Genomic DNA, 24,533 nt, shown 5'->3' with positions numbered 1-24,533 from the left:
TCATGATCACTTTCACCAACTGGAGGAAAATGTGAAACCCCTCTAACAATTACACCCTCTGATGAAGTTGATCAGATCTAGAACTCTTGATCCTCACGTGCCTTCCTTTACGTGCTGCCTGAGATTGTTATCTCTCAAGAACTCGAGAAATTCATTTTCCTTATTCCCAAATGCTATCTCTTCATTCCAATCTATACTCCCATAATTAAAATCACCCATAATAATTACCCTTCCTTTGTTTTGTAATCCAAGTTGTTTGTACATTTCTTCATCACCACCTTCCACATTCCCAGTCCTATAGCAACATCCAACTAAATATGTCTTCCTCTCAACCTCCACGTTACACCATACTGCCTCATAACCATTGCCACTATTTCCCCCTTTCATGCCTACCTTATGTGGACTTAATTCCCTGCTATCATCAACAGCACTTTCCCTCTCTTCCTGCCATTTCTATCCTCACGAAAAATACTGTACCCTTCCATTTCTATTACCGTTACGATATCATCTTCATTCAACCATGTTTCACTTATTCCAATGATTTGGGGGCGAATAAACTCATTCACTGAAACCATTTCATCCCCTTTATTTCTGATACTTCTGGCATTTGTAAACAAACACAACAGTTCATTTTTTACCTATAGCCAGTCCTATCCAAGCCATATGTTGGTTGCGATTTCCCCACTACATCTGCCCAATGACCTTTATCACCGCTTACCACATATACCTGCACAGTCTCTACTTCTCCATCTTCATACACACATTCACTTTCTCTATGCCATGGCTCCCTGTCCACTGAAGCTCCCCCATTTCCCTGTTCCTCTTGTATTCCCATTCCTCTCTTCCTCTCTCACACTACTGTTTCCACTGCCAAGCACTGCTGTCTCATCAGTACCACTCTCCTGCTTTTTCTCTTCATCTCTTCCTTCTGATCTCTGGCACTCATCACACACTGTACTTCCACACTCTATACTTTCATCCAGCACACTCACTCCAAAGCCATTTAAATGCAACCCATCACAACTGTATAATTTCATTCTTCCCTCAAACACATGCCATACATCCGTAAACTTCACTCCCTTCTCCTCACACAGCTCTGCCAACATACCATTCATGATTTTGGCTCTCGTTGCAACTCATCATCATACCTAGGTAACACACTGACAACCTTTCCTACTACACTGTTATCTTTCACTCATCTCAATAGCCTCCTGATATTTGTCCTCACATCCTTCTTATGTCTAGTTAGATCATTTGTCCCTACAATCACAACTAACTCTCTCGCTTGTTTCTTCCTCATGTCCAACCCCTTTATTATCGTACTCCCTTTCACCAACCGGGTGGTCTGCTATCCCACCCGGATAGCAGACCTTATGGACTCTGTCAATAACTAGCCCTCTAATTATGGAGTCTCCATATACTGCTATCCTGGAATCACTCGTCACTTCTTTTACTCTTTGTTCTTTAATTGTGATTTCTTGCATACTTTTATTAATTTCCACTAGATGCCTTACATCACTCAACATATTTTCATTTCATTTTTCATTTTCAAAATCTGTTTCTTTAAATCTTGCATCCCGACAACTTCACTCTCTATCTTGCTACCTCTCGTTTGGCCACACTTTACTTCCTTTTCCTCATTCATACTTTCTTTCACCCCCTTATCACTAACTTTTGCTTGTACATCTTTGCATTCTTTCACTCCTTCAGTTTCTCCAACTTTTGTTTCACTTCCTTTTTTTGCAACTTCTTCCGTAACTTTCACTTCTACATTCCTGCATTCTTTCACTCTATCAGTCTCTCTATCTTTCGTTTCATTTCCATTTCTTTCATGTACACTATTTATCTTTTCAGTCAGTTTCGCATTCTGTGTATCGTGGTCCAACAGTATATCATACTTTTTCTCTCATCTTTCTCTCATTCTCTCCCTCTCCACAAAGACATCTCTTACATTCCGCCATGCATACATGTTGTACTCAGGACATCGAATCAGTTTTGAAAAGTCTATGTCGCCAATGCTACTTGACTTTCGCAGCATTTGCCTAGTAGCACCCGTCGATGCCCGCATGGTTGATCTCCTGACTGGCATTGTGATATTTAAAATGGCAATTTAGACTAATAATTCTGATAGAATTCACACCAAAAATCACTCAGACACACTTTGTTCTCAAAAATAAATAATGAAACCCTAAAATTCATGAAACATTGCCAATTATTATAAATTTAGTTTAATCCTATTATCCAAGTTTAAACAAACAAAGTTTGCGCCTGAAGTAACTTCAGGACTGAGGCAACTTGTGGTAAAGGTGGACCAAGCTCTCATCCTTCCTTGTCTTAATATCTCCCATAATGCAAAGCACATCTCCTTGCGGACATGTATAATGCTATGCATTAAGGGAAGGGCCACTACCAAGACCGGTTTCGACCTTTATTGAGGTTCTCGTCAGTGTGTGCCAGACCCCGATGTGGTGATACTAAAGTGGAAGCAATGGAGAAGTCATATTTACCTATACGAGCCAAAAGGTGTCTTACCTTATGATTAAATTACTCTGGATTTAGAGAAAGATGTTGGAAGTTTTTTTCCACTTGGTTAGACTATAATAAATTTAGTTTAACCACGCTACCGGCCAGGACGTATATATATGTCTAAGTTACCATTGATGCGAAGTGCATATTAAAATTGTAATACCATTGAAATATATGATGGATACGAAGCATATGAGGATGCGTATTTAATCCACAATGGCCGGTAAGGTGGTTAATCCTATTATCCAAGTATATGCAAACAAAGTTTGCGCCTGAAGTATCTTCAGGACTGAGGCAACTCGTGGTAAAGGTGGACCAAGCTCTCGTCACTCCTCGTCTTAGTATCTCCCATAATGCAAAGCACATCTCCTTGCAGACATGTATAATGGCATTCATTAAGGGAAGGGCCACTACCCAGACCGGTTTCGACCTTTATTGAGGTCTCGTTAGTGGGAGCCATACCCAGAGGCGGTGATACTAAGGTGGAAGCAATGGAGAAGTCATATTTACATATACGAGCTAAAATGTCTTACCTTATTATTAAATTACTCTGGATTTAGAGAAAGATGTTGGAAGTTTTTTTCCACTTGTTAGACTATAATAAATTTAGTTTAATCCTATTATCCAAGTGTAAGCAAACAAAGTTTGCACTTGAAGTATCTTCAGGAGTGAGGCTACTCGTGGTAAAGGTGGACCAAGCTCTCATCACTCCTTGTCTTAGTATCTCCCATAATTGCCAATTATTATTCAAAATAGCACTTATTTTTCCGGAGCTCTTTCTGACACTACACTACTTATGGCACTTTAGTGGCCATATGGGGGGATTGGAAGTGAAAGAATCAGAGTTGTATCAGCTGTTGATTGGCACGTATTTTTAAGGAATGTGCATGTCAGTTATACCCTTGACTAGGTTATTTAATGAAAGACTTGCAGGTTCCTTGAGGAGTGGAAAGAAGGCAAAACAGTAGATTCCACAACCTGAAACAGAAGTTTCCGATTATAGAGCAGTCTGTATAACTGCAGTTGTAGTCAAGGTGTTGGAAAGATTGGATTAGAATAGAATACAAGATTGGGTTGATGGACATAGTATTCTCTATGATTGTCAGCACGGATTTGTAAAGGGTAAATTTTGTTTTAACAATTTACTTGCATTTTATGATAAAGTAATGTGTGTTAGATAAGGGAGAATCATATACAGTGATATTTTTGGACTTTGCAAAAGCATTTGATAGTTTATCGCATAAGTTGGTGTATAAGCTGCAGAGGATGGGAATAAATAGTATATTGGTTAACTGGATTGGTGATTAGCTCTCTGGATAATATCAGCAAACAAGCAAGGTATGTATGATGGAGCACTGTCTTAAAAAAGTTGGGTTACTAGTAGTGAGCCCTAGGCTCTGTTCTTGGGCTCCTACTATTTATATTTTTAAATATATCATGTGGATTGACTTAGATTATTCAGCTGTTTGCTGATGATGCAAAATTGGGAAGAATTATAAATAGCACTGCTGATGTTAATTCCCTTTAAAAAGATTTTTATAGGCCTTTGACTTGGACAAAGGGGTGAGTTATAGTTTTGATATTAATAAGTGCTAGTTATGTTTTAGAGTGCAGAAATATAAGACTATGTACTGTATATTGTTGGTGCTGTGCTGCAGGAAGTGGATGAGATTTGGGAGTGATGGTTGATAGTAGACTGAAGTTTAGAGGACATATTGCAAGTGTAGCAAAGACTGTACATCATAATGTTGTTATGATAAGAAATACACTAAACATGGCAGGATAAGGAAGTGGTTGTGCCACTGTATAAAGCACTGGTCACACTACACTTGGACTATTGTGCCCAGATTCGGTCACCTGGTTTTCCTTGGGATATGTAAGCATTATAGAGGATCCAGAAATGAGTGATTAATACAATATCAGAATTCTGAATGTTGACTATGGAGAGTGATTGAAGAAATGTGGATTGTAAAGTTTGGTGAATAGGAGAAAAAGAGGTGATATGATAGAGGCATTTAAGTTAATGAGCGGAATTAATTCCAGAGGGGGATTATAAACAGAGTAGAAGGTGAGAGGCAAAGAACTAGAGGCCATCCCTGGAAGTTATGAAGAGTGGTGAAGTGTGAGTAGTAGATTTTTTAGATGGAGAATTTTGAGTGAATGGAACGCATTACTGAAATATGTTGCTGGTGTGGGGAATGTGAAGAATTTTGAGATTACGTGTGATAAATATATTGTCATTTGAATGAACCTCCCACAATAAGTCTGCTGTCTCTGTGGAGAGTGTAATAATAATGATAATTGTAATTAAATTTATGACATTGCCAGATTTCTTGGGTTCAATTTCACCCCCCCCCCCTTCCCCTTTAAATACACATTCCACTCTACTTGGAATTCTTCCAACCAGAAACTTCCAGTGTAAGTGTCAGTAGGATTTTTTGCTAGCTGGTCAGGTGAAGAACCCACTGACAAAAGGTTGATATCACGTTCTACAGCATTAGTACCTGCAAGTGGACTGATGGTTAGGAGATGTAGAAACCAACTCTAAAAACCAAACATGGAACTTTTTCAAGCCACTTCAGTCCCTCAATAAGCAGGACGGTGCTTTCACACTCTGTGATTAAACTCATCTGTCAGCTGAAGGCATTTGTAAAACATATATTCCTACAACAGAAATTGAACCTACAGTCTGCTGGTTTGGGAAATCAAAGGCCTAATTATTCAACAAAGCAGACTGGAACTGCATTTTGATAAGCTTGTCCATGAAGGATTGCTTATGTATTTAAGATATTGGGGATGTTGGGGTGGGTGGGGAGAGATTGGAACCAAATACTCTGCTCTAGAAGCCAGTAATATCAACAGCCATTTCAGGCTTCCAGTAATTTTTCTTTCAAAAGTTTAAAGATCATATTTATTTATAGATACTTATACAGCTTTCACATATAGAAAAATATAGAATTTTCTTCAAAAGCTCTGATATATTTCATCCAATGTAACATGAATGTCATCAGAAAGAAATACTGATAACTACATTCGAAACACGAATCATAAGAATGGGTCATGTAGCATGTGTATACTAGCTCGTTAAGTACATTCATGTTTTGAATGTAGTTACCAGTCTTTCTCCCTGGTGATATCCATGTTACACTGGATGAAATATATCAGAGTTTTTGAATAATTTTTTTTCCCTATAGATGTAAGCCATATAATTATCTATAAATATGCCCAGTACAGAAGTTCCCTTAAAAGGGAACATATTGCAAGGGAAAGATGTTAGCAGTGCTTGGGATAAAATCAGCGGGTATCTGAGGAAAGCAATATCAGATTGTGTCCCCATGGTTAGGAGGTCAAACAAGGCAGGCATTAGATGGATGAGCAGTAGTATCAAGCTTGAACTGCAAAAAAAGAAAATGTTATGGAGAATTTACAAGGAGAAAGGCGATCAGGACACCCATGAGCAGTACAAGGCTCAAGCTAGGAAAGTTACCAGCATAGTAAGAAAAGCTAAATCAGATTATGAGAAGACCTTAGCCAAAGAGATCAAGGGTAATCCCAAAGAGTTCTTCCGCTATGTGGCAAGTAAGAGGAAGAATGACTTCGGAAGGATAACCTTAGTGGGTGCTGATGGTATTGAGGTGACAAAATCAGATGTAATAGTCGAGTTACTGAGTGATCACTTTTCAAAAGTCTATCACCCAAGTGAGGATATCTCTATACCTACAGCAATACCTAATGTGAGAATTGAAGCTAAAGAATCAGAGGTATTAAATATATTGCAAAACTTAAATGCAAACACTGCGGTAGGCTTAGATGGAATATCAGCTCGGGTGTTGCGTGAATGTGCAAATGAATTGTCAACCCCTCTCACCTGGATATTTAACTTAAGTTTGAACTCTGGTATGGTCCCTAGGGAGTGGAAGTTAGGCAAAGTGGTTCCTTTGCATAAGGGTGGCTCTAAAACTGCGGTATTGAATTACAGACCAATCACCATCTCAGGAGTAGTGGTAAAAGTATTGGAAAAGTTGGTTAAAGACAAAATTCAAGAATGGGTGGATCAGGATATGATACTCTATAGAGGCCAACATGGTTTTGTTAAAGGTAGATCCTGCCTTAGCAATCTATTAACTATTCATAATAGAATAACATCTGAGTTGGACAAAGGAACTGGCTACACAGTGGTACTTCTGGATTTTGCTAAGGCTTTTGACAGGATACCCCATAGAACACTGTTACGCAAATTGGAGCAGATGGGAATGGATATTAAATTGGTGATATGGATAGGAGAATGGCTCAGGGAGAGATACCATAAGGTGGTGTATGGAGGAGCCGAGTCCAGAATGAGGCAGGTGACCAGTGGTGTGCCTCAAGGCTCTGTGCTTGGGCCAATGTTGTTTAATTTGTATATAAATGATATAGGAAACGGCTTAAAGGGAGATATTCAGTTGTTTGCTGATGATGCAAAGTTGTGTAGTGCAATAAAAAATCAAGCTGATGTTGAAAGTTTGCAGGAGGATTTAAATAAGCTGGTAAAATGGGCAAAAGAAAATGGATGTCAGTTCAATGTGGAAAAGTGTAAAGTCATGCATTTTGGGATTAAAAGATTACCAGCTGTGTACTACATCGATGGAAAGGTACTCCAAGAGATTGATGAGGCTAGGGACTTAGGGGTATTGGTAGATAGGGAGATGAAGTTCAGAGGACACATTGCTAAGGTGTCCAAGATTGCACATAGGATTACTTGGTTGTTGAGGAACACACTGACATCCAGAGATAAAGAGGTTATTATTCCCCTTTATAAAGCATTGATACTTCCACATTTGGATTACTGTGCTCAGGTCTGGTCACCTGGATTCCTTGGAGATGAGGAGGCTGTGGAGAGGGTTCAGAGAAGAGTGACCAAGTTGGTGAGTGATATAAAAAATGCTCCCTACATTGATAGATTGAGAGCTTGTGGATTGCAGAGATTGGTTGATAGGCGAAGAAGAGGGGATATGATAGAAACATTCAAATTACTAAAAGGTTTTTATAGGATTGATGCAGGGGAAATGTTTCAGCTGTGTGAAAGTGATGGAAGAACAAGAGGTCATCTCTGGAAATTAAAGAAGAGTGTGGTTAACAAAGGTGTCAGAACAAGGTTTTTTGCCTGGAGGGGGGTGAATGAGTGGAATTCATTGCCTGACTTAGTTGTGAGCTCTTTGTCTGTAAATGAATTCAAGAAGAGATATGACAGATATTGTTTTGCTAGTTTGGGTCTCCCGCGATGAGTCTACTGACTGCATGGAGATACCCGTAATAATAATAATAAAAAAAAAATGATTCCAAGATATTGTTTTATAGAACTGAAAAAGCAGATACAATTCTGAAAATGATATTATGACCAGTAGGAGGAGAAATGACTGTGGAAGAATGACATTGTGGGATAAAAATGGGAATAGAGTGACTGATGTAGAGGACATAGTGGAATTGTTCAATGAACACTTTATTGGAGTATTTTATCCTGGCGGAGTCAATTTGAATACTCGACGGATACAGCAGGTTCGAGGTTTAGAGGTGCAGGAGGAGAGTGTGTTCCACATACTGAGTACTCTGGATGTTAGTAAAGCTGTAGGACTGGATGGTATTTCACCATGAGTTTTGAGAGAATGTGCTAAGGAACTGACAGTGCCCATTGACCTGGCTTTTCAATGAAAGTCTAGCTGCGGGAAAGGTGCCCATGGAATGGAAGAAGGTAAGATAATGCCATTGCATAGGGTCGGTAGCAGACTGGAAGTGTCTAATTATAGGCCAGTTTGTGTGTCATCAGTAGTTGTTAAGATCTTGGAGAAAGTAGTGAGGTACCATATACAGCATTGGGCAGATGAGGGTAATGTTATCTGTGAGAATCAACATGGATTTGTGAAAGGGCACTCTTGTTTTAGCAATATGCTAGCCTTTTATGATAAAGTTACAAGAACATTAGATGAGGGAAAGGCATATACTGCCATTTTCCTAGAATTAGCAAAGGCATTTGACAGGGTGCCGCATGATAAGCTGATATTCAAGTTGCAGCACATGAGTCTGGATGTCAGATTGGTCAACTGGATTTAGGATTGGCTTTCCGATAGGTATCAGAGAGTTGTGTATGGTGGAGCAATATCAAAGAGGCAGAAGGTTACTAGTGGGATTCCACAGGGCTCAATACTGGCACCTATATTGTTTAACCTTTATATCAATGACATTGTCCATGGATTGCAAGGGGATATTCAGTTGTTTGCAGATTATGCGAAGTTGGGAAGGATTATTAGTAATAGTGCAGATGTGGTAGCCCTGCAAGAGGATTTAAATAAACTAGATAGATGGGCAAATGAATGGGGGTGTCAGTTTAATACAGCAAAATGTAAGGTCTTGAGGTTTTTGAAACAACGATGGGATGCTGCATACTCTATGGGAGGAGTTATACTGAGGAAGTAGGGGAGACAAGAGATCTGGGGTTGATGATTGATAGAAACCTGAAGTTTAGGGGACATATTGCAAAGGTGGTAAAGGTAATACAGAGGATTGCTGCAATTATGAGAAGGACACTGACCTGCAGAGATAAGAGGGTTATCATTCCATTGTATAAGTCTCTGATCAGACCACATTTGGACTATTGTTCTCAGATTTTGTCCCCAGGATTTGAAGGGGATAAATTGACTGTGGAAAGGATACAAAGACGGATGACAAAGATGGTTTCAGGACTGTACAAGGATAGTTATGAGGATTGGCTGAGGGAATTTGGACTGCAAAGTTTGGTGGATAGAAAAAGGAGAGGTGATATGATTGAGACTTTTAAACTGTTGAGAGGTGGTTACAGGGCTGACACTGGGGAGTTCTTTCGCTTGGTTGAACAGCGGGAAGGATTGAGACAAGAGGCCATCCCTGGAAGTTACGAAAGGAAACCGTGAGCAAGAGGGTAAGGAGTGGTTTCTTTGTGTGGAGGGTGGTTGAACCGTGGAATGCATTGCCTGATGGAGTGGTGGGAGCAAGAACGGTCAATGAGTTTAAAGAGTGGTATGATAGACTTTGCGTTTCTTAGGGGGGGGGGATCTCCCATCGATGAGTCTTGACAGACTTTATATTCTTAGGAAGGACCTCCCATGATGAGTCTTTTGACTCCATGGAGGCCTGAATAATAATAATAATAATAATAAATCCACTATTTCTTCACTCAATTTACTAAGGTCGTCATTTTTTTCAAAACTTCCAAAATCTTGCACAAACCTTTTTAATGTCATTTTCCATAGGCCGCTCATGCACTGAGAGGTCACTTCGTCCCAAGCCACAGCAATATTTTTAATAGCATGATAAATATGGAATGCTTTCCAGAATAGCACGAGAGTCTGATCATTTCATTCAGTGGCTGAAATGGCTTATGAAAAAGTTCTCTGTAGATAATAAGCCTTAAACACTGCAAGAATTCCCTGATCCATCGGTTGGATCAGTGAAATAGTGTTTGGAGGGAGAAACATGACCTTGATCTTGGGAGGGTGAAGATCACCGATGTAAGGTGGATGACTTGGAGCATTATCTACAATTAAAAAAATTTTAAATTCTACATTTTCTTTCACTCAATAGCTTTCCATTTTATTCGCATAACAGTGTATTAAGGCATCCTTAAACAATTTTTGAGTCATCCACGACGTCTTATTGCTCTGATAAAGAACTGGAAGAGTATGCTTCCTAATGTTTTTGAAGGCTCGTGGATTCTCGCTGTGCCATATTACAAGTGGTTCAGCTCATATATCCAGCCATATTACCTCCTAACAGAATCATAATACGGTCTTTAAGAGCTTTGAAACCAGGCATAGATTTTTAGCTTTTTCTGGATGAATATCCGCTTGGACATTTTTTCCAAAACAAGGAAGTCTCATCCATATTAAATATTTGCCGTGACAAATAATTTTACTCCGTAATAATTTTATTCAATTTCTCTACAAATTCTTTGCCAGCCTTCTCATCGGCACTCACAGATTCACCATACATTTTCACATTATGCAGCAAAAACACTGCTGTAATCTCATGAACCAACCAGAAGAAGCGTTGAATTCATAGTCGTAATCGGTCCAGCTTTCTCCTTCAACATGTTGATGAGACTTAGTGCATCAGCGGTTATGGTCATAAGGAGTATTCGCTTTTGGTTCAGGTCCTCTATTCATGATGAAAGTAGCTTTTCCATATTACTAATAGGACCTTGTCATTGCTTCGTTACTATCGTCGATTTAATGGAAGCAGATCTACGATTTTATCCTTATTTTTCAAAATGGTCATCACTGCAGAATGAGACCATCTGAAATCATGTGCGATCACACTAACGGGCTTACCAGCTTCATGTTGCTTTCTAACTTGCAAGATCAATTGCTCGCCTCTTTTTCTGTGATTCTTCACTAGGGTTTTGGATTGGGCGTGTAGGGGCCATGTTGCGAATAATTAACGATAAATACACAAATAACCCATTTCTCAAACTCAAAATCAACAGAGGACTGTTAAAGACACTTGCTGATTGCCGAAGGAGGTTGCTGCTGAATGCTCTGTTGCCACTGTGCATGTTGCATTGTTCCTAAACCTTTTTATTTTACGCTCGCTAGTGTCTTGTTCGAATAATTTTCGAAGTATAGTCGAAAATGTTATTCCCTTATGGGATCATGACGTATCTTCAAACAGACGTAAGTCGAGGGATGACTGTATAATAATGCATTAATTACTAATTTTAATGTGTGACCGTTAATGACCATGCAAGTGTTCAAACTGATGATGCACCATAACTGCACATACATACATAAAAATACTTTGGTGTATAAGACACATTATAATTTTCAGATAAATTTTATGTACAAAAAAGCGTGTCTTATAAGGCAGAAAATACAGTGCACACACACACACACACACACACACACACACACACACACACACACACACACACACACACACACACACACACACGTATATATATATATACATGTATTATTTTTATCGTTGATTATTTTATCAAGCTTTCTATGTATATTTCTTATATTCGATGTTTTAATAGTTATTCTGTAATAGCTGATATTTTGATTGAGTCCAATGCTTTTTTTTTTAGAGTCCACAGAGGCTAAAAAGAAAGGTTTATTATATTTGTATGTCTTTTCTATAATTTGCATAAGACTATAGGATATGATGAATGGTCCAGTAAGTTGTCTGGTCCCTGCCTGCTCCTCTGATTGCATATGCTGAATCTGTTGCATTATTCTGTTTTTTATTACTTTTGTAAATGTTTTGTATACTGCTGGTAAGAAATTCATGGGCCTATAATTTTTAATATTCCCCTTTTCTCCCATTTTGTGTTGTAAATAATTATTATTAATGCATTGATTGTTTCATGCTTCTGTAATTTTTTCTTTCTCTGTTTTAAACAAAGTGTGAAGATTCTTGCCAAGTAATCAACTACTGTCTTCCCTCCAAATTTCATCAAATTCCACTTCAATCCTATCTTCTGCTGGAGCTCTCTCCTCCTTCATTGTTTTCAAAGCTGCCTCAGCCACTTCTCTCACAAATTTTGGCACATTCAATTGACAACTCTTCTTGAAGCTGATTGTTCTCTTACTTTCTCTCTTTGTCGCTGTCAAGACCTTCATATCATTCTGTAATTCTTTGTTGTTTATTATTTTAACGGTATAATAGAACACAGAAACTAAGTAAATAATTAATTTATTAACTTGATGCTGATATTTCGCTGGTATTATAACCAGCATCTTCAGAGCACAAAAACACTGTTTGTCACAATACGCGAGACTACAACAACATGGTGTACTTCAACAAAATTGTAGCAGCAACACAAAGACTAGAGTCCTGATTTTGGCGCCCTCTATCTGAAAAAAAAAAAAAAAAAAACCGCTATCATATATTACTAGAGTCCTAGAAAAGTGCTAGTTTTTTCTTAATATGACTGTCTCCCAGATCTTCGGCAAGTTAATACAGCCATATTTGTTGAGATTTGGAGTGTGTTTTAGGGCTTCTGTCGCCTCTAAGAACAATCTCTCTGATTTATATGGGTTTCTGTGTAGTACTTTTGTGTTTTTCCAGTTGATCCTGTGTGCAGGGGTATCCAGAGCATGGTCTGCTAGGCCCGACTTCCCATAATGATATTTCCGGACGTATCGTTTATGTTCGCTGATGCGGATATTCATATCCGCATATATGAATATCCGCATCAGCGGATATTCATATATGCGGATATGAATATCCGCATCAGCGAACATAAACGATACGTCCGGAAATATCATTATGGGAAGTCGGGCCTAGCAGACCATGCTCTGGATACCCCTGCACACAGGATCAACTGGAAAAACACAAAAGTACTACACAGAAACCCATATAAATCAGAGAGATTGTTCTTAGAGGCGACAGAAGCCCTAAAACACACTCCAAATCTCAACAAATATGGCTGTATTAACTTGCCGAAGATCTGGGAGACAGTCATATTAAGAAAAAACTAGCACTTTTCTAGGACTCTAGTAATATATGATAGCGGGTTTTTTTTTTTTTTTTTCAGATAGAGGGCGCCAAAATCAGGACTCTAGTCTTTGTGTTGCTGCTACAATTTTGTTGAAGTACACCATGTTGTTGTAGTCTCGCGTATTGTGACAAACAGTGTTTTTGTGCTCTGAAGATGCTGGTTATAATACCAGCGAAATATCAGCATCAAGTTAATAAATTAATTATTTACTTAGTTTCTGTGTTCTATTATACCGTTAAAATAATAAACAACATGTTCGACGAACACATAAGTCTGTCCACACGTTTATTCTGTAATTCTGTTTATTATTTTATTTTTATCACTGATTATTTTATCATCCTTTCCCATTAGATCAACACTTTCATTTTTTCCTGTTGCCAAAGCTCTTCTCAGATCTTTCATGTTTTTTTATTTTTATTTTCAGTGGTTTCTTTTATTTTTCTTGTATTAAAGAATTGGATTTCTATTTATTATTATTATTATTATGTGACACCTCCAAGGAGTCCAAAGACTCATTGAGGGAGAGTGTGCCAACAATATCGAACGACTGATTCCCTTCCAACTACTAACTGAGCTCAAACTTGCTTAACTTGTTGCGAGCCATTAGTAGCAGATGCTCTACGAATCAACCAACATTTCATATGTCATTCTTTTTCGGATTATTTTGTGTAACTCTGAATATTCTGTTGAATTTCTTGTCAGTAGCATCTCGTTTTAATTCTCTGCATTTTCTTAACAAATCTAGAATTTCAATAAACACATGAACAGTTTCTTTTTCCTTTACTATTTACACACATTCAGCACTGATTTGCCTAAAATGTTTGCAACCTCTCGTTTGTGAATGTGATATAAAAATATAACTACCAGTACTAAATTTCTTTTACTTGCTCATTTCCTTTTGTTTATTTGTTTATTTTCCTTCATTATTGCTGGATTAAATACATTTACTACTAAATGCATCATAAATTTTATCAGTTTTACTCTTAATGAAAAATGATAAAAAAAATCACTGTGTTAGTTATTTTTACATTCAAAGCTAATTGTGATTTTTTTTTTGTGATTATTCTGTCACCCCCCCTCCCTAAATATTAAATACAAAGATCTGTTTAAGTTAATGTTTATAGATGCGCTACCATTCAGCAATTCCTATAGATTATAAAAATATGTTATCACAAGATTGTTAATCATACTTTGTCCATTTTTCTACGACAGTGCTCCCTCATGCAATTTTCATGCTGTGCCATGAAAAGCTAAGTATTTTCCAAGTGATCCTTTGATAACTTTAATTCTTTACAACTTTAACTTTATAACCTCATTAATGGTCAGCTGAAGCCATTTGGTAATAAAATTTTATTTTTCAGCTTCTCAATCACTCAGAAAATCAGGTGATCAAATCTGGCTGTTGAGTCTAGACTTTATGTAATGATTGCCTCAATAGTTGAACAATAACTTCAAACATCCATGTATCTACTTCTCATTGATCATCATCATCATCAGAAGCAGTCCACTATGTTATTTTTGTACATTCATGGTTACTGAATTTCAATTCCATGTCCACTATCCCTTCTTGCTATATCATCTCACCTTTAAAGTACACAGTATTTCATCTCTCTGTTCCCCCCAATACACAACCTCCTGTAATTGAGCAGTAATGATTTGGCAATCTACCTTATGTATCCCTATCGCCAGTCTCTTCTAGTCTAGTGTGCTAATCAGACCTGACATCTACAGAATTCATCATAATTCTTCACAGTGTTTGCAAACAGCTGAATAAATACATTCCCCCAATCAATCAATAATAAGTTTAGTTTAATCCTTTATCCAAGTGTGAGCAAACAAAGTTTGCACCTGAAAGTATCTTCAGGACTGGGGTAAGGTAGTGCAACACCAGGAACTTGTTGCAAAGGTGGAGAAAGCTCTCATCACTCCTATCTCAGTATCTCCCATAATGCAAAGCACATCTCCTTGCAGATATGTGTAATGCTATGCATTAAGGCAAGGGCCACTACCCATACCAGTTTCGACCTTTATTGAGGTCTTGTCAGTGGGAGCCAGGCCCAGTAGTGGAGATACAAAGGCAGAAGCAATGAGAGGTCATCCTAACCTATAGGAGTTCCTTTGTAACGAGTTGCCTGGTGTTGCACTACCTTACCCCAGTCCTGAAGATACTTTCAGGTGCAAACTTTGTTTGCTCACACTTGGATAAAGGATTAAACTAAACTTATTATAGTCTAACCAAGTGAAAAATAAACTCCCAATCAATCAAATTGTTCACTAAAATGGAAATATTTGAGTTAATAGATGTCAATAAAATTTAATAATAAGTTATTAATTTTATTCAGTAATTAACAGTTATGGATTTGCTCTGTTATTTTCAGTATGGAAGAACCAGTCCAGGAAGCTTCTTAGAAAGGGATCCATTATTGACAGATCTGAGTCGAGTGTACACGTACAGCTATTTAACAGCAGAACCTACTCAGGGTTATTTGAGGCGACCAATTGAACCTCGTCCACCAAAATCTCCCCAGTTTCACAGACCACCTGGTAAATTTTAATTAGTTTTATGTCTATAATTACAAGTACTTTGTAAATTGTGTCTTAATATATATATTTTTAAAGCTATTTCTCATTTAATAAATGGCATATTTCAATTTTAGGAATATGATAGAATGTAACTAGGCTTATCAAGTGCAACAGTGAAACTTTTTTTTTTTTTTTTTTTTGGATAACTCGTTCGCAGAGTATATAAGTTCTTTTCGCTATACGCCTTGGTATTAGGTCTAGCTACTCACTGATGAAGCCTCAAAAAAAGCTGAAACCGGTCTGGGTAGTGACCTCCCTCCATAATGTAATAATAGCATACATTTCCTAGGAAATGTGTTTTTACATTATGGAAAATACCTAAGAATAGCGATCTGAACTTCCCCCACCTTTGCAACGAGTCGTCCGGTATTGTACTACGTACTAGGATCACTTGCATTTGCTAACGCTAGTGTCGCCGATACTTTATAGTTTACTATATTCGGCAAGAAACTCTCTGATTCCAATCTTTGAGTTTCTTATTCGGTTTTAAAACTATGTGGGATTTAATATCCCCTTAATTTAAGCAACAGTGAAATGTATTTAAAGCAAGATAGAAAGAAAATATTTTTTTACAGGCAAATAAAAACAAGCAGGGAATTTTTGTTTGTTGAATTTCATACAACTTGGGCTTAATTAAATGAGTTCCATGTTATGATACAGTATTTCAACATTACTCCTAATGTTAAAACTTAGTTATGAGAATTCACAAGTGATGCATTTATTTCAGCTGTATAAACATTCGTTAATTTTAATTTGTTTCTTAAGTAAGATAGATAGATTATTAATTTAAATTACTTAAGTTCTTGCCATTGTTAGATTGTTAGATGATGAAAAATGGTTGGAATTAGTGAAATTTAATTGATAGAGGATGATTAATTACAGGGATAGAATGTAAAGTATATTGTTCAGGAAATACAGGGAGAAGATGAAGACAAAGAGGCTATTCTTGAGAACAGCAGAAGAATTTCAAGCAGCAAAAGTAGAAGTTGAGCAGGAAGAGGTTCATGAGAGTTGAAAGTTTTTTTCACTTCGTTAAACTATAAATTAAAGGTGCCAAGAAATTGGTTTAGTCCTTTATCCAAGGATAAACAAACAAAGTTTGTGTGTGAAGTAACTTCACAATTGGGCTGCTTGTATATAGAGTCTAATGACTTCACATCAGTTGCTTTACCCATAATGCAAAGCACATCCCCTTTTGTATAATGCTATTCATTATAGGAAAGTCCACTACCTAGACCAGTTTTGACCTTTATTGAGGTACTGTTAAAGTGCAGGAGGAACCTTTCTCCCAAAACTCTGAGTGACCCACAAGGTCACCCTAAATCTCACTGAGGGACCTTAAAGGATCCTACTAAACTCATTACTCCCGGGCCAGGAGTAATGAGTTTAGTAATGATCCTACTAAACTCATTACTCCTGGCCCGAATCACTCTAGGACAGGAAACTCAACAGCAGTTCCACCCAGTTACAGACAAAACCCTACCACTGAGTAGAACCTCTTTACTCCCAGAAGTAAGCCATGAGCATTAATAAATGTCATCAGAGGGAGCCAGACCCAGAAGAGATTCCAAGGTTGATGTAATGCAGAAGTCATATGTTTCACATATACAAGTAGTGAAAATATTTAAGCCCTTATGATTAAATTTCTCTACATTAGAGCTAGTTATTGAAAGATTTTTCACTTGCGTATAAATAAAATTAACGATGCCAAGAGATTATGTTCTTGATTTAATCTTTTGTAACAAATAAAGTTGGTTAAAGTTTGTAGTGCATTTGAGGCTATCTGATAGGAGATAGAAGTAAACAGGACAAAATATATAGTTAGCTGCTGCTTTTCTAGGCCTGAGGGGGAAAAGGAAAATATAGTTGTCATATGTTGGCAATTTGCACTTTTAGCACAGAGTGAGTAGTTAAATTACTTAAGTTCTTAGCATTTGTTAGATTGATGCCAAAAATGATAGGAATTAGTGAGATTTAGTTGAGGGAGGATGGTTGATTACAGAGATAGAAAGTAAAGGATATTTTTCCGAAAATATATGGAGAACAGCTTGTTTTTCATATATTATGTATATCCCGTATTCACTAGCCGGACATCTAAAACCTATGTGCTGCAATTTAAATATCAGCTTATCATGTGGCACCCTATCAAATGCTTTTGTAAAATTAAAAAAAAAAAAAAAAAATAGCAGATATGCTTTTCCTCATCACTTGCTCTTTTGTCACTTTATTATAAAACACAATCAGATTACTGAGCACCATTTAACAATTCATGCTGACTCCCACAGATAATCATTACCCTCATTTGCCTAATGCTGTAAATGATCCCTCACTAATTTCTCCAAAATCTTAATAGCTGCTGATGAAATACAAACTGGTCTATAGTTTGACACTGCTGTTCTACTACCACTTATACAGTAGCTCCTAATCCACTCCTTAAGCACCTTTCCCATGGGCAGACTCTCATTGAAAAGCCAGGTCAACAGAGCTGTCAGTTCTTTAGCACATGTTCTCAAAATCCCATCCAATCCCATTGCTTTATTGACATCCAGAATACTCAGTATTTGAAACATGCTTTCTCTTCTTGCACTTCTAAACCTTGAATCTTCCCCATCCCTCTAGTATTAAAACCTACTTCTCTAGGATGAAATACTCCAATAAAGTGTTAATTGAACAACTCCACTATGTTCTTTGCATTAGTCATTCTGCTCCCATTTTTATCCAACAGTGTCATTCTTCCACAATCTTTCCTCCTTCTACTGGTCACATAACAAAAGAATTCTTTAGGACTTTCTTTGAATCTCAGGACCAATCTCTTTTTATATTCCAGTTTTACCTTCCTATGCTAGTTATCATGCTAGGCACTCTCCTAACCTGAGTCTTATATTCTTCGTAACCTCTTTTTTACCTGCAGTTACCATCTGATATTGTTTGTCATCCACTTAACACCAAATTGTTTTCTGTTTTTCAGTTTCGCAGTATACAACTTGCCATTTCTCCTAATAAATATTCTTTCGCCAGTTGCCAACCACTGGTGATATCTCGCCCTTCCAATTCCACTATCTAAGGAACTGCCCCAACATGATCACCTGCCTTATAATTCAACATCCATTCCTTTCTCTTTGATACTCCTGCATGTCTATTCATCTTCCAAGTCAAAATCACATGGTCACTCCCTCCAACTGGGGAGTAGAGATGCTATCTCAATTATAATGAGATCTGATGCTCTGGCTAAATCAGAACTCTGGAACCTCCTGTTTCTTCTATTACATGTTACCTAGAATATTTGTCCCTCAAGAATTCCAGAAAGTCCAGTCCCTTACTACTAATATATAGTGAAAAAAAAAAAAAACAGTACTGAACTTTGACATCCCCTACAGCAGCGCTTCCCAAACTGTGGGCCGCAGCCCCCTTGGGGGCCATAGGTTTTGTTGAGGGGGGCCGTGAAATAATGAAAACAAATTTTAAATGTTTTAAAACTAAGTAGATTTTTTTTATTTTAAATGAAACGTATTTAACTTTTATTATTTCTTTTTTGTTATTTTTTATATTTTAATGGAAAAATTCACACATTGGTGTTGGTTCACAAACTTTGCTTCCTGCGTATTTCAGCGCTTAATGAATATTAGTAAATATTGCTTATTCATATGTTTCATTTCAAAGCAGTGGTTAATTGTACTTACTTCGAATGCTCTCCAGGGAAGCACCAAATCTTCCTGTCCCTTTCATCACACATTCGTAATCAGGGACTGTCGATATTGACTTTATATACATATCAAAACTCGTTTTATATTATCACTGTCATCCGAGCTAGTTTTCTGTTACCAATAAAAGTTTCGCATATACTTCACACATGAAAAAAAAACGTAAACAAGTTCATGTGGGGAGATAGTAACTCGCTTGCAGTGGTAAACAACATGCCCTCCCTAACAGCCACTATACTGCAGAGGCAATAAAAACAAGTACTTTTATTATGCCAGTGAATAACGTATGAGGAGTCTGTGTAATATATTTCTCAACAAATAGTGCAATTAGAGACAGCTTGTATAAAAACACACTAATTAATGAATCACATGTCCCCTCATATAGACTGAAACAAAACCATATGTTGCATGGGCAAACACAGTATCTAACTAAAAACTATTATTAATTAGATGTGTGTGTGAGTTCGATTTCCCAAGGCAGCAATAAAATTCAACCGAACGTGTTAAAATTCGCAAAAGTGTTAAAACTAAGTAATATATATATATATGTTAAAAATACCAAGCAATTTTAAACCTGGTTTTACTCCATTTCCCAAGTAAGCAAACAGACAAACAAGTCAAGTTTGTGCCTGCAAGTGATGCAAGTCTAGCTGATCCTACAGGTAGTGCAAGACCAAGGCAACTCGTGGTAAAGGTGGATAAAGGTCGAAACCGGTCTGGGTAGTGGCCCCTTGCCTTTAATACAAAACATCATACATCCCCTTCTTGGAGATGTGTTTTGGCATTAAGGGTAAATATTAAGATTAGTGATCAGAGCTTATTCCACCTTTACCACGAGTTGCCTTGGTCTTGCACTACCTGTAGGATCAGCTAGACTTGCATCACTTGCAGGCACAAACTTGACTTGTTTGTCTGTTTGCTTACTTGGGAAATGGAGAAAACCAGGTTTAAAATTGCTTGGCATTTTTAACATTTATTATACCCAAGGTAAAATACTTTCTACATATATATATATACGGGGTGTTCGGGATAAATTTGACATATTTATAATTAATTATATTTTTCCGTAAGTTACATGTATTAACACACACTTCTCTTCATTTAAAAGTTTGGACCCTTCTTCATTCATATACAAGATGTCAGAAAGGATGGATAGCTGGAACCCACCTGAATCATGGAAGAGAATAACTTGTATCATGATGATTCGTGCCCGCCATCAAAATAAGGATATTATGACTGCTGCCCAATGCTCCCTGAATACAGTAAAAACAATCAGGCATGAACTAGAGACTTGCAATGGTGACTACGAGGATGTAGCAAGAAGAAAGATCCCTAGCCGACGATCTGATTGCGTTCGTACAGCAGAATTCCTCGCAAATCTGCAGGAACAGGTGTTGAAGAACCCTGGCATTGGAATTCGGGCTTTGTTCGTGGAGTTGCTAACTGTAGTCAAGCCCTGGATAACAAGGGTAGCCAATGGTAGGCCGTATGTATGGCAGCAGGATTCGGCCCCTTGCCACACCTCTGGGAAAAGTCAAAAATAGTTGTCTGAAAATTTCTACGACTTCACCAGTCCAAATGTTTGGCCTCCAAACTCCCCAGACCTTAACCCCATGGATTATTTTGTATGGGGCGCAGTTGAAAAAGACACCAATCGCACTTCCAGTAATACAAAAGCCCAGTTAATGGATAAAATTAAAACAGTTTTTGCGGCCCTTCCCAGGGAGACTGTAGCATCAGCTTGTTCGAGGTTCCGAAGCAGAATTGAAGCTGTGATCGATGCTAATGGTGGTTATTTTGAGTAAATCTTGTTGATAGTATTGTAATTAACTCTGCCTGTAATGTTTTTTTGTCAATTCATTAAATTTAATAGATACAAAGAAGATTTTCTTTTTCCTTACGAAACTGTCAAATTTATCCCGAACACCCTGTATATATAATGAATGTTATGGCAGTTTCACATATGGAATTCGGTTGAAGAGAGTTAGCATTTCAACTCAATTGTCAGCTATGCTTTTATCTTTCGGTTGCACGATCTTTTGTTAATACCGCACCAATCATATGCACGTGTTAATAACCTGCCTTTGCTGTCTGTTTCACGTTTGGCTTAATTACCGTAAAGGGAGAAAAGTCACAAAAGAGAAAAATGTTCCTCGTCCGGGGATTCCCTTATTCAGGTAATATTCACTAATTTCATGTTATCAGTCTGTGGCGTGCCAGTATCGGTAAGTGGTGATATTATTTGATCTATTCTACGTTAAAAAATTTAACCCTGAGATGGATAAGTGGCTGATAAAAAAAAAAAAAAAATTCCTGCGAACAATCAGAAGAAGCAGAAACAGACTCAAAAAAAAGGACAGTATTTCATATTTTACCAGAACAGCCTGCATCGTCTTCAGAACCAAACGGTAAGAGGCAAAAAATGTAATATATGCATTTGATTTTTGCAATATTCACTGTGTATGTTTTGTATCGAATATAAATACAATAAATATTATAATAATATATCTCTCTATTACAATTTTTTTTCGAGGGGGGGGCCGTGAAATATATTAATTTTTGCAAAGGGGGTCCTGACATCCAGAAGTTTGGGAAGCACTGCCCTACAGTACATGAGCCAAGTAATATGTCATTCGACTTCATGCACATTAATAGAAGAGCACGTTTAGAGCCTATGCCATTACATTTAGCTGTAGCAGTGGTGTTAATGAAGAAAAGACATTTATTGTTGAGCATTATTTTCTTTCATATGAAGTTGGTAAAGCAAATGGTCCAAGCTTACAATATGTTTGTGAGCACATCGAAAGGCTTATGTGTTCACTGTACATGTTAATTTATTTTTAATGATATTGATGAGAACACAGACTGATAAGAAAATAATTACCATTTATTAACTTATTTGCTGATATTTCACTGGTATTATATCCAGCATCTTCAGAGCACAAAATCAGTTTGTCACAGTACATGAAACAACAACAATCTAGTATAACAATGGGACTAGTTTAAACAATTGCAACAAAGACTAAAGTCCTAATTAGGAACCATCTATGTTGTGGGGGAAAAAAAAAAGAAAACAAAACAGAGAGAGAAATTTATTAGACCAATTTGACATAAGGTTTAAATAAGGTCAAATCAATGAGAGTTGTCTCATCGATTCACTCAAGGACAGAATCCCTTCTTTATCACATCCGGGAGTCCACGAAGTGCCCTATTCATATGATCGATCTTACTATAGACAAACAGGAAGAAATGTGGACATCCACCTCAGTGAACATAAAAAATACATCCGGCACTGTCGTTATGACAAGTTGAGTCTAGCAGACCCATGCCTTAGATACTCCTGCACACAGGATCAATTCGGAAAAAAACAAAAGTGCTACACAGAAGTCGTTATACGTCAGAGAGATTGTTTGTGGAATCAACAAAAGCCTTGAAACATACTCCAAACCTCAACAAGTATGGCTGTATAAATTTACCAAAAATTTGGGGGACAGTCATCTTAAGACCCTAATACCTGCTTTCTCTCTCTCTTTCTCTTTTTTTTTTTTTTTTTCAACATAGATTGTGCCTAATTAGGACTTAGTCTTTGTGTTTTCTGTTGCAATTGTTTAAACTAGTCCCATTGTTATACAGATTGTTGTTGTTTCGCATACTGTGACGAACAGTTTTTGTGCTCTAAAGGTGCTGGATATAATACCAGTGGAATATCAGCAAATAAGTTAATAATTAGCAATTATTTTCTTATCAGTCTGTGTTCACATCAATACCATTAAAAATAAATTAACATGTTTGTGAGCAGTTTGTTCATTTCCATAAGCATGTCCCAAGCAATAGTGTCATCATTGCTTTAATTGAGAAGTTCCATTGTGTTCTGCTGCAATGCAAAGGGCATCTGGGGAGACCACAAACTGTTAACACAAATAAGAATCATGGGGGTGTGCTGGAACAGGTATTACAGTCTCCGAAATGCAGTTAATGTTGGACAGTGGTAAATCTTGGAAAACTCAGGCAGCCACTACAGTGAATCCTTAAGGAGTGGGGTGCCTTTTTGTATGTCATTCAGGTGGGTCAGTGTTTAACAGCAACAGATTTTGCTGCACGATGATCCATTCATCCTCCATATGTCTGGTTCTATGAAGCACATTTCCATATAAGCAGTCATGTAAACAGACAAACTTATTTCTTGATTTCTCAAGACCCGAATTTGTCCAAGAGAAATCTCTTCACAGCAACAAGGGTCACCACATGGTGTGCAGTTTCTGGCCATGGCATAATTGGGCTCTACTTCATTGATGAGGGTGATGTAATGATGACCTTGAATAGTGAATGCTACACCGAGAATGTGTTGGTTTCGTTCATCTAGGATTTGCATAGGATGTATCATGCAAAAAACATTCCAATTCCATTTCATGTGCAGGTATTCCAACAGGATGGAGCAACCTAGAGAATATTTATCAGAACACCTCCCTCCCAGGCTCATTTCGAGGTTCAAAAAATTCCCATACCCTTCACGTTCTCCTGATCTCACATCATTTGATGCCTTCATTTGGGGTATGTTGAAGGAATGGGTGTGCCACTATGACCTACCTTCAAACCTTGATGAACTAAGGGATAATTACATGATATGTCCAGCAGATGTCCTAACCATAAGATTCCACTGATGTTGTGGATGTACATATTATCATGTGTAAACATATTTCTTCGTTAAGTTTGAGTGATTATTTTGCAAAGATATATCATTCAGGTGGAGATTTTACAGCTGCTGATGTTGCAGAGAAATAATATCAAAATTGAGGTAGGTGAACAGGAGGTGTTCATCATAAAAAATATGAATGTGAATACAGCAGTGGGACTGGATGGCATATCAGCCCATGTATTACATGAATGTGCAAGAGAATTGACATTGCCTCTGACGATGTTGTTTAGTCTAACTCTTCGCTCTGGCAGGATTCCAGGGGAGTGGAAAGAGGATAAGATAGTACCATTGCATAAAGGTGGCTCCAAGATAGAGGTATCAAACTACAGGCCAATTAATATATATGGAGTGGTTGTTAAAGTATTAAAAAAGTTGGTAAAAGGTAAAATACAACAGTGGGTAGATAGTGATGCAATACTCTATAGTGGGCAGCATAGCTTTATAAAGGATAGGTTCTGTCTTAGTAACTTATTCACATTTTAAATGAAGTGACAACCGAATTGGATAAAGGTAA

General features: G+C 37.4%; 1 protein-coding gene across 2 annotated transcripts in view; it reads left to right on the top strand.

Annotated features, from left to right (window-relative positions):
* Positions 1 to 24,533, top strand: part of LOC150106272 (actin-binding LIM protein 2-like) — a 614,582-nt gene that overhangs the window by 302,163 nt on the left and 287,886 nt on the right. For both annotated transcript variants that reach the window (XM_090392297.1, XM_090392298.1), the window contains exon 9: positions 15,418 to 15,583. In XM_090392297.1, coding sequence (XP_090248423.1) covers positions 15,418 to 15,583 — 166 coding nt within the window. The remainder of the gene's footprint in view (positions 1 to 15,417; positions 15,584 to 24,533) is intronic.

This window comes from Typopeltis vanoorti, chromosome 5 (assembly GCF_054136105.1).
Source record: "Typopeltis vanoorti isolate ZY-2024b chromosome 5, IOZ_Tvanoo_1.0, whole genome shotgun sequence".
In the NCBI taxonomy this organism is placed as follows: Eukaryota; Metazoa; Arthropoda; class Arachnida; order Uropygi; family Thelyphonidae; genus Typopeltis; species Typopeltis vanoorti.
Note: the sequence above shows the minus strand (reverse complement) of the source record. Positions and strands in the feature narration are given on the sequence as shown.